The 11,529-nt window shown below is 43.7% G+C and overlaps 1 protein-coding gene across 2 annotated transcripts; it reads left to right on the top strand.

Moving 5' to 3' along the window:
* Positions 1-9,367: 9,367 nt before the first annotated feature.
* LOC119827726 (pyruvate kinase PKM-like) lies at positions 9,368-11,068 on the top strand. 2 transcript variants are annotated; one of them, XM_038349562.1, is made up of 2 exons: positions 9,377-9,543; positions 9,757-11,068. In XM_038349562.1, the coding sequence occupies exons 1-2, from the start codon at positions 9,377-9,379 to the stop codon at positions 10,970-10,972; spliced, it is 1,383 nt and encodes a 460-aa protein (XP_038205490.1). In that variant the 3' UTR covers positions 10,973-11,068. The 2 variants fall into 2 exon arrangements, with proteins under 2 accessions (XP_038205491.1, XP_038205490.1); XM_038349563.1 differs by having other exon boundaries at positions 9,368-11,068.
* The last annotated feature ends 461 nt before the right edge of the window (positions 11,069-11,529 follow it).

The following is an 11,529-nucleotide window of genomic DNA, read 5'->3' as shown; positions in this document are numbered from 1 at the left end:
ATTTCCCCATTCTGCTCCCTTCCATGTGTTTGGAATGGTAACGTATGTCCTGTGCCATTCTATGTTGCAAATATGAGATCTGGTTTTTGATTTTGATTTTTAAAGGGGGATTACACTTAAGAGATAGCCATGCATCTCAGAAGAGACTTTGGACTTTTAAATGTTGTTCAGACTGTGATAGACTACGGGGGCTTTTGAAGTTGTACTGAATGCATTTTGCCTTATAACATGGTTACAAGCTTATGGGTGCCAGAGAGTGGAATGTGGTAGTCAATGTGATTGGCCCCATAAGCTCATAGGAAATAGCCCTATGAGGAGGTGTGGCCTGGTTAGAGGATGTATGTCACTGTGGGGGCTAGATTTGAGGTCTCCTTTGATCAAGTTATGCTCAGTGTAGAAGACAGGTCACTTCCTATTACATATGGATCAAGATGTAGAACTCTCAGCTCCTTCTCCGGCATGTGTGTGTGTTTTAAGAAAATCCTCCCTTGTAGAAGAGGAAATGATAGTAAATTATCCAATTTGTACAGTAAGTTACAGAATCAGTATTTGAACCTGGTTCCCAAATCTGTACCCCATTTTCAGATATAGACACACCTATGGCAAATATGATTAATTTATTAAAGTTACTTTATCAGAGCTCAGACAAGTGATGACTCCAAGGTAGGGAGGAAAGCTACACTACCAACTACCAAACTAAATACAGGAGGAGAGACAAGGGTCCACTATATGCTTGGAGAGGGCTACAAGGAAGGCAAGGCCAGCATGAACAGAAATAGTGAAAACCAGAGGCCCATTTGCACTGGTAGGGAATAAGCTGTGCTTTAACAATGAAGTAGTATTAGCTTCCTTTAAATCCACATCTGTGGCTTATATTTGTATCCATTGGGTCCAGTGCTTTCCAACATTGGAATTGCGGGTCTCCAGGGTGAGGTATATGCAGGGGTGGCTGTACCAGGTCTCCAGGGAGAGGTATTCACAAAGGTGTCTTGAGGGCTGTGGATCTGTCTACTTTCCTCATCGACAGGCACACAGAGCAGTCTCTATCCACAACATACGCTGAGCTAACCACTGCAACATCTGTGCTGGCTCAGAGATGCTCGGAGCCTCTGGGCTAGCAGAACTAGCTCTTCCTTGGATCTCCGACATCTAACAGGCCCCCTCCATGTAAGCTGGAGATTTATTAACTTCCAACTGCTTGTTATTACACGAGAGCATCAAAGTGAGAATGCACAGGCACAGAAGAAAAATTGACAGTAGGAATGCAGACCTCATACAAAGAGTGGAGGGAGAGAAAGTAATGGCTAAGGAGCAGAAGAAAGTGACGCAACAGGGAATAAAATGGATTACTACTCTGACAGAGATAGAGACACAGATTTTACCAGACAAGCATTATAGACATTAGGAGTCATGGTTTCTACTGTATTTTCTGTTGGTTGTGTTTGTTCAAAAGAACGGCATTTTAGATAACATGTGAAGCAAGGAGCACTATGCACAAACATTACAATATTAATTACCAGAATCTCTCTATATTCTCAGCTTTGACTCATTCCCTATAGCTGTGACACAGCCATGGAGGGGACAGATGAGATTAAAAGCAATATTTTTATTTCAGATTGCATACCTGGCAAGGTTTACAGTCCTGCCAATAAGGTATGCAACTACCTCACTTGGAAGAAACTACTTCTATAAGCTCTGTTCACAGAAGTCCTGGAGAAGAGTAGAGTCTGTAGTACCAGCGGCACTCTCCCTCCCCCCACCTCTCTCTCTCCACATAATGAGATTGAAAGGACATCCTCACAGAGTATCCATTGACCACTTGAAGTCACTATGGGCAATTAATCTACAAAGAAAATCCTTTCATACCCTCAAGACCTTGTATCTATGACTCAAAACTCTAGATACAGAACTTGATGAGAGGTAGAATTGTAAGTGTTCCCTGTTTGACTTTTAACAAACCAATTAGTATTCTCAGTCTTAGTTTCTACCTACAACAAGAGAAGGATAGCATAAGCAACATAAATTATTTGAAGAACAAATACTGATTTTAAAGCTATCACCATAGTGGTTATGAAACTCAATTTAAAGATATATTGATGACACATTTTGCCTAAACAAAATAAAATTTACACATAAATCATAATTCTGTATTTTATCATTATCAAAAGGCTGACCATTATTTATGTATTTTTATACACACCAAACAGGTCTAGATTTATTGAGAAAAATCTATGTGTACTCCAAGCTATCTTTTACCTATTATAATAATGGTTATTAATTTTGAGCATGTAACTCTCAAAGAAGCCGGCAACTTCAGAGAGCTGACAGAACACCGCTGTTCTCCTCCCACACCTCACAACTGTCTGAGGCATCATCCACAGTACCGGCATATGAACCCCACCTCTACTCAGCACTTCTGTGACTCTTAGCCTATAAGCCTTAGTCACATCACCCTGTAGCTAGGTTACTTCTTAACTAAGTGTGCTGCTTGGAGGTGTAAGACACCCTTCGCCCTCAGAAACCTTTAAGCAGTCTTCCTACTCCACCTGGCAGAACCGAGGTATCTCTTGCTTCAGATCCTCCCTAGACTCCTCTCCCTCCTGAAACAGAGCTCATGTCAGTGTTACTCTACTGAGCCTACTGCATCTCATGTCCATCCCTTAACCTTAACAGAAATATTGTTTTCATGGAATTGAGGATAGACTCCAGGGCCTTGTGCATGCTAAGAAAGGACTCTAGCACATAATGCCAGCCCTCTGGCATTATTTTTAATTGCAGTCATCTGTTGCAATGCTCCTTCTCAAAAAAATACAATTAAACATAAATGAAAAATTCATTTAGGGCAAAGGACATAGCTCAGCTAGTAGAGCACTTGTCTAGAATGCATGAAGTCCTGTGTTCAACCTACAGCACTACATAAAGTGCGCATGGTGCTACACATCTGTAATCTCATCACTGAAGCTGTTAAAGCAGAAGGATCTGAAGTTCAAGGCTATCATTGGGTACATAATAAATCTGAGGTCAGCCTGGGCTAGATGAGATCCTGACACAGAAAAAAATAGAAGAGGAGAAAAAGGGGGAGGAAGAAAGGTTGGTTATTACAGTATATGTCAACATAAGAAACAGCTGTCAGAGATAGCCTACTCCATAGTTCAATATTAATGGCCCAGGAACACAGACTTAGGTTACCCCAAATTCCATGTTCCAACATGATAACAATTTTGTAAAGGTTCTATGGAGATTTTATAGTTACAGAACAAAAAAAAAACAACATAAATTAAGACCTTTTCCAGGTACACTGGTAGAAATACCAGGTAGGTGAGTTACAGAAATATGAGAGAAATCTGTCCTAGGACTCGGCTGCTATCTGTCATTCTTCGCCTTTTGACAGTGAAAGCTCATGTCTGTTCAGACACTGGATGGAGTCCATCTCATGGAGTTGGTCTTAAGTCAAATCAGATATTGGTTGGTTACTCCTACACGGTTTGTGCCACTATTGTACTAGCCTACCTTGCAGGCAGGACATCATAGTAGATCAGAGGGCTTGCGGCTGGGTTGCTGTTTACACTTCCCTTTTGGTAGCCTGTAGATATCTTCCTGATGGAGGACATTCATTGATTAATAAAGAAACTGCCTTGACTTTTTGATAGGGCAGGATTTAGGTGGGTGGAGTAGACAGAACAGGATGCTGGGAGTGAGGCAGATGCCTCAGGAAATTGCCATGGGTCAGATGCGATGAAGCTCTGGCCCAAGATGGACATATGCTAGAATCTTCTCAGTAAGCCACCAACTTGTGGTGCTACATAGATTATTAGGTATGGGTTAAAGCAAGATATGTGAGAATTAGCTAATAAGAGGCTGAAAGTAATGGGCCAGGCAGTGCTTAAATGAATACAGTTTGTGTGTTGTTATTTCCGGGGCTAAGCTAGCTCTGCAGGAGCCGGGTGGGATGAAAAGCAAGCCTTCTCGCCTCATCACTGCACCTTCCTATACCAAGAACACTAGTTTGTAGGGTGAAGGTACTAGGAAGGCACCAGCTCCACTTCTTTGCACTCATTGGGTTGTGTAGGTACTGTCTTCAGCAATGAGGGTTTGATGTCAGTTTGTGGAGGGCAACCAGTAGCCTTGGCAACAGCCTGAGCTGTTTAGGGTTGACATGAGACCCCTTTGGCCACAGTTCAATAAAATATAACCCATTCCCTGTACTGAAAGCTTGATGTAGTGACAAGAGATACCCACTTGGGACTCTGTCTCCCCAGTTAGTCATTTCATTTAGATCATCTTCATATGTGTATGTATTTTAGGAATCGTCTGTATTCAGTTTCCATACTACAACTCAAATGGTTCTTAATTTTATTTGTCTCTCTCATATTCCCTCTGCCATCTTCTTTACTCCCTTCCTTCTTGATCTCCTAATTCTAGTGTCACCACCCCCACGGCATCCATCCATAATTATCTATTCTATTTCCCCTTCATAGGGAGAGCTATGTGTTTGTTCCCCCAGTCCCTTACTCTATACCTAATCTATGGATTGAAGCCTGCTTATCATTGGCATAACACCTAATACCCATATATGAGCAAATGCATACCATATCTGTCTTTCTGGGTCTAAGTTACCTCATTCACTGAGTTTCCCATTCTGTAGACTGCCATTTTGTCCAAAGGAAAGTGTCATTTGGCATACAGAAGCTTCTCAATTTCAAGACAGGGTTTCTCTGTATAACAGCATGGACTGTCCTTGAACTCACTTTGTATACCAGGCTGTCCTTGAATGAAAAATTGGATTTTTGATGGAGACTGCATTGAATCTGTAGATTCCTTCTCACAGGTGGCCATTTTTAATATATTAATCTTACTGATTTCTGAACACAGGCGATCTTTCCATCTTCTGACATCTTCAATTTCTTTCTTCATTGTCTTGATTTTTTTTCATACAAGCCTTTCATGTGCTTGGTTAGAGTTACTCCAGAATATATTGTTTCCCTGATTTCTTTCATAGTACATTTGTGATTTGTTTATAGGAAGGCCTCTGATTTTTGTGTGTGTTAATTTTGTATCCTGATTCTTTTTTGAAAGTGTTTACCAGCTGTAGGAGTTTCCCAGTGGAATTTTTAAGGGTCTCATATGTATACTATCATATCATCTGCATAAAAAGATACTTTGACTTCTCTTCCAATTTGTATCTCCTTGATACAAGGTAAGTCTCTAGATAAGTGCTCTAGATAAGTCTTCAAGTACTATATTGAATAGGTTTGGGGAGAGTGAACAACCTTGTCTTCTACCTGATTTTAGTGAAAAATCTTTGAGTCTATCTCGATTTTGGTTGATATTGGCTGTGAGCTTGATGTAAATTCTTTATTATGTTGACATGCATCCCTTGTATCTCTAATCTCTACAGGACTTGTGTCATGAAGAGATATTGGATTTTGTCAAAAACCTTTTCTGCATCTAATGAGATGATCATGTGGCTTTTGCCTTTCAGTTTACTTATATGGTGGATTACATTCATTGATTTATATACGTTGAACCATCCCTTCATCTCTAGGATGAAGCTTACTTGATGGTAGGTGATCTTTTTAATGTGTTCTTGAATTTAGTTTGTAAGTATTTTATTGAGATTTTTATATCTATGTTCATAAGAGTAATTGATCTGAAATTCTCTTTCTTTGTTGACTATATGGTTTAGGTATCATAAGATGAATTGGAAAATTCTGTTTCCATTTTGTGGAATAAGTTGAGGAACCCTGGCATTAACTCTTCTTTGAACATGTGCTAGAATTCTGCACTAAAACAAGTTGGCTTTGGTGTTATTTTAGCTGGAAGTCCTTTAACTACTGCTTCTATTTCACAGGGAGTTATAGGTCTGATTCAATTATTTATCTCATCTTGATTAAACTTTGGTACATTGTATGTATGAAAAAGTTATCTATTTCTTCTTGATTTTCCAATTTAAAAACTTAAAGTACAGGTTTTTAAAGTATGTCCTTGTGATTCTCTAGATTTTTCTCAGCATCTGTCATTGTGTCCCCCTTTTCATCTCTAATTTTGTTCATCTGGATCTTCTCTCCCTGCCTTTTAGTTAATCGGATAAAGGTTTGTCAATTTTACTGATTTTCTCAAAGAACCAATACGTTGTTTCATTGATTTTTTGGTTTTCCTTTTGTTTGTTTGTTTGCTTGTCTGACTCTACTTTATTGGTTTCAGTCCTAAGCTTGATTATTTATTGCTGCCTATTCCTTTTGTGTGTGATTTGTTCTTTCTGTTCTGGAGCTTTCCGATGTGCTGTTAAGCTACTCATATGAGATCTCCCTAATTTTTTATGTAGGTACTTTGTGCTCTGAATTTGTCTCTTAGAACTGCTTAATTGTGTCCTATAAGTTTGGTTATGTTGTGTTTTCATTTTCATTCAATTCTAGAGTTTATCATTTGTGGCTTGACCTATTTTTCATTCAGCAGAGAGTTGTTCAGTTTCCATGAGTTTGTAAGTTTTCTGTTGTCGTTTCTGGAATCCAGCTTTAAACCATGGTGGTCAGATAAAATGCAGGGATTTCAGTTTGCTTGTGTCTGTTGAAGGCTACCTGCAGATCACTCTTTCTCTCCTCTCCTCCAAATCCAATCTCCATTCTCATCCCCAGTTCAGAAGAAGACCACCGGCTGTGGCTTCACCTAACTCTCAGCCCCAATTCCCAGGGGACAAAGCAGATCCTGGTGGAACATCCTGCTTTCCTCCTTCCTGTGACCCCCCCCCCCTCAACACCTCCTCCTTCTAATCCATCTCCATTCTGTCAGCTCCCAATTCCTACAAATACATTCTACCTGGGACCTGCAGTAGCCCCAACCTGGCAGGATCTCAGAAGCATTTCCTACCAGGCAACCCAGCCACTAAACCCAGCTAAGAACCAGAGAGGACAACAGAAAATTAAAAGACCAAAAAGAACCAAAGTTTGATGAGTTTGTGCAGAAACAGCGCTACCAGATTCAGAAGGAAAGTGCATGGCATGCAGCAGTGATGAAGTGGCACTAGCTTCCACAGCCCTCCCCAGAGTCCGAACCCTGCCGTGTGCAAAGCCGCCTGTGACCTGCAATATCTCTAACATATTACATCGCCTATAACATGCAATACCAACTGTAACTTGCAATGCCACCTGTAACATACAAAGAACTTGTAACATGAAATCTGTAATGTATAATGCCACCTGTAGTGAGCAATACCTATTGCTCCCTCTAATGTGCACTGACACCTATAACAGGCATTGCCACCTATAATGGGCAGTGCCACCCTTAACATGCTATACTACTTCCTGCTTTCAATTACTTCAAAATGAAGGGCCCCCGTGGAGTGGATATGTACTCAGTGTGGGGGGGGGGGGTAGTGGGTCACTGCCATGCTCATTTTTACAGAAGACCAATCCTTCAACCAACTGGGGTCCTGTCCATCAGCATGGATGAGACAACTTCCTCATGATGCAGATTCCCCAAGCCACATCTCATTCTTTACTGATCATTAAAAAAAACAAAAACAAAAACAAAAAAACTTGTCATCTGGCATCCTACCATCACTCAGTGTTACCTTCTTCCTGTTTTCTGAGGCGCATGTGTTAGAAAGGAGATAGGAATTCTGACACTGGCCTCACCAGAACTGTAAATGTGCTGCATGCTGGGCTCTGGGTGAGGTCACTCAAAATAAGCAATGTGTTCGCACCCTTAATTTGTTTTGAAATAACTAAAAAATAATATTTGCTTAAATAAATAATTTTTAGAAGAAAGAGCTGTAGTCCAATTAGAACATTAAGAAGATCATTGCAGTTTCAGCAGACATTAAAGTCCATGCCAGTGGCTACAGCAAATGAAATCTGGATGCCAACTTGCAATCTGAATGAGTTCCCAGACACGGCAAATCTAGCCCAGAGTCTGTTACATGTATATACAATGCATTAAATTAAGTTTAATTTAAGGCTCCAGACCTAATGTCATAAAATAAAGTTTAATACAGAAGGGTAAAAAAGGAGTTTATGCCTATATTCTGTCTACATTCTACTATGAATAAATCATGTGCTCTGCCACAGCTATATGAGTTGCTGCTTCTGTTTCCAGTCTCTCCCGTGCACAGATGTGTGCATTACCTGCCTCCCTTGGCAGGACACTCTCAGGCCTCTGACCTGCTGATTTGATTCTTTATAATCAAAATTTTCATTATGGTAGTCTGGTCTTGCCTTTACTAACAAAAGATTCCTATTTCCTCCAAACTAGCATGTCTGTTTATTTTAAGATAAGAATGCAGCTGGTTTTCTACTTCCATGGGTTTTGAGGAAGAAATGAACATATATGTTTATCAATAAACAGCAAGCTGGGCGTGGACTCACACCTGAAATCACAGCACACGGAAATGGCCGTGAGGTCGCACCAGCTGTAGCTACCTAGTGAATTCTAGGCCAGCTTGAGGGGTGTGAATGGCAGAAGACTGAAGTTGGTTACTAGTGACCCCACTGAAGCAGGGCAGGCAGAACCAAGAAGTCAGACAGGATTGGATTCAAACTGGGCAGTTTTCTTCCCCTCTGGCTGGCCAGGTGAGCAGCAGGTTCCCACTGGTGCGAGAATGACCAAAAGTAAGAAGGTGACGCCCTCTGCCTCGTGCTGGACACTGAGTCCCCACTGAACTCGCTTTGCTTGTAGTGGTTGATGGCAGCAGAGGGGGAGGGCAGAGATGTCAGGAGCCGGCAGCTCTGCACCTCTGCATTCATCAGCTGAGAACAGGATATTCCAGATGTGATGATGGATCAGGGAAAGCAATGTGCATCCAATACGTTTTATAACACAGATAATAAAACTCAATTAGAGTGTGAGGTTCGTGAGCGTTAATCATGGAGAGAAAGATTTGGTGAGAATAGCACTCATATTGGGCATTTAAAGCTCTAGCTATATTTTAATTACAGCAGTGACAGGAATCAGTTTGAAAAATGTTTTTGCAAGAAGCTTTACCTGCAAAGTTTTTAAAAGTTTTGTATTTGTCAAAGTTACTGCCCATTTGTTTTTTCCTCCCCAGAGTAATTACTGGGTTCTGGACAGAGGATGAGATGTAGCAATCTCCGGGATGAAGAACGGATGAAAACGCTTTGAGCCATACCGGACATAATCATTGATGTCCATGTACTGTTGTTATGAACAGAAGTTGAAAGAAACTAATTATCCAACATTAACTGCCCACAGGCATGGTTTTACAATTTCCATCAGTGCCTGCCTGCCGCATCCATAGCGGTATGCGGTGAATTTTAAGAAAGTCTGCACCTGGGCACAGCAGAGACTCGTCCTGACCCTCCAGTCGTCCGACTTGGGTATCGCTGCAGGATCCGGAGTATGCCCGAGGACCTCAGGAACCATGCCGAAACCACACAGCGAAGCAGGGACTGCCTTCATTCAAACCCAGCAGCTGCGTGCAGCCATGGCTGACACCTTCTTAGAACATATGTGCCGCCTGGACATTGACTCCGCACCCATCACGGCCCGCAACACTGGCATCATTTGTACCATTGGTCCTGCTTCCCGGTCTGTGGAGATGCTGAAGGAGATGATCAAGTCGGGAATGAACGTGGCTCGTCTCAATTTCTCTCATGGAACTCATGAGTACCATGCAGAAACTATCAAGAACGTGCGTGCAGCCACAGAAAGCTTCGCCTCTGATCCCATTCTTTACCGGCCTGTTGCTGTGGCTCTGGACACAAAGGGGCCTGAGATCCGGACTGGACTCATCAAAGGCAGCGGCACTGCAGAAGTGGAGCTAAAGAAGGGAGCTACCCTGAAGATCACCCTGGACAACGCCTACATGGAAAAGTGTGATGAGAACACGCTGTGGCTGGACTATAAGAACATCTGTAAGGTGGAGGAAGTGGGCAGCAAGATCTACGTAGATGATGGGCTCATTTCACTGCAGGTGAAGGAGAAAGGCGCTGACTTCCTGGTGACAGAGGTGGAGAATGGTGGTTCCTTGGGCAGCAAGAAGGGGGTGAACCTCCCTGGAGCTGCTGTGGACATCCCTGCTGTGTCAGAAAAGGACATCCAGGACCTGAAGTTTGGGGTGGAGCAGGATGTAGACATGGTGTTTGCGTCTTTCATCCGCAAGGCAGCCGATGTGCACGAGGTTAGGAAGGTCCTGGGAGAGAAGGGCAAGAACATCAAGATCATCAGCAAAATCAAGAACCACGAAGGTGTCCGCAGGTTTGATGAGAATTTGGAGGCCAGTGATGGGATCATGGTGGCTCGTGGTGACTTGGGCATTGAGATTCCCGCAGAGAAAGTCTTCCTGGCTCAGAAGATGATGATTGGCCGATGCAACCGCGCCGGGAAGCCAGTCATCTGCGCCACACAGATGCTGGAGAGCATGATCAAGAAGCCCCGCCCCACCCGTGCTGAGGGCAGTGATGTGGCCAGTGCGGTCCTAGATGGAGCAGACTGCATCATGCTGTCAGGAGAGACCGCCAAAGGGGACTACCCTCTGGAGGCCGTTCGCATGCAGCACCTGATTGCCCGTGAGGCGGAGGCCGCCATCTACCACCTGCAGTTATTCGAGGAACTCCGCCGTCTGGCGCCTATCACCAGCGACCCCACAGAAGCTGCTGCCGTGGGCGCTGTGGAGGCCTCTTTCAAGTGCTGCAGTGGGGCCATTATCGTGCTCACCAAGTCTGGCAGGAGTGCTCACCAGGTGGCCAGGTACCGCCCGCGTGCGCCCATCATTGCCGTGACCCGCAATCCCCAGACAGCTCGCCAGGCCCATTTGTACCGTGGCATCTTCCCTGTGCTGTGTAAGGATGCAGTGCAGGACGCCTGGGCTGAGGATGTAGACCTCCGTGTGAATTTGGCCATGAATGTTGGCAAGGCCCGAGGCTTCTTCAAGAAGGGAGATGTGGTCATTGTGCTGACCGGGTGGCGCCCTGGCTCTGGCTTCACCAACACCATGCGTGTAGTGCCTGTGCCTTGATGGCCCTCTGGAGCCCCTCTTCTAGCCCCTGTCCCATCCCCTTCCCCATCCCATCCATTAGGCCAGCAACGCTTGTAGTGCTCACTCTGGGCCAGAGTGTGGCACTGGTGGCCTGGGACACCCGGGAAAATTACTGTCGCTGAAACATGGAATAGAGCCCAGCTGTGTGTCTATCATATGGCCCTACCCAAGCCAGGGGTGACAGAGGAATGCAGAATTGGAAACCCTCTGGCTTTATCACAAAGGGGCAGCAACATCTCTGTGTACTTTGCTGCTGTAGAAAGTTGCCCAGAGAACTCCCAGCCCTGGCCTGGAGTCAGGAGACAGCAAGAGTAGGGGTTTAAGGCATGGGGCCCAGGTTCCTGTAGAGATGATAACCTCTGGCCCCGGGCCGGACTTGCCTCCCCCACTGCTCCTTGCGCACTTCTCAGCTGTCACTACAGTCACACCCTCCACCTTCCATTCTACTGTGCAGCATCTCCAGGCCTGTTGCTATAGTGCCCACCTGAGTGTCAATAAACAGCAGCTAAAGCAAAAAAATAAAAAATAAAAAAAAA

This window comes from Arvicola amphibius, chromosome 12 (genome assembly GCF_903992535.2).
Source record: "Arvicola amphibius chromosome 12, mArvAmp1.2, whole genome shotgun sequence".
Taxonomy (NCBI): domain Eukaryota; kingdom Metazoa; phylum Chordata; class Mammalia; order Rodentia; family Cricetidae; genus Arvicola; species Arvicola amphibius.
The sequence above is the reverse complement of the archived record's forward strand: the minus strand, read 5'-3'. Positions and strand labels throughout refer to the sequence as shown.

What these genes read in the sequence shown, in the direction of transcription:
- LOC119827726 (XM_038349563.1), top strand. Translation starts at nt 9,377, where the DNA reads ATGCCGAAACCACACAGCGAAGCAGGGACTGCCTTCATTCAAACCCAG.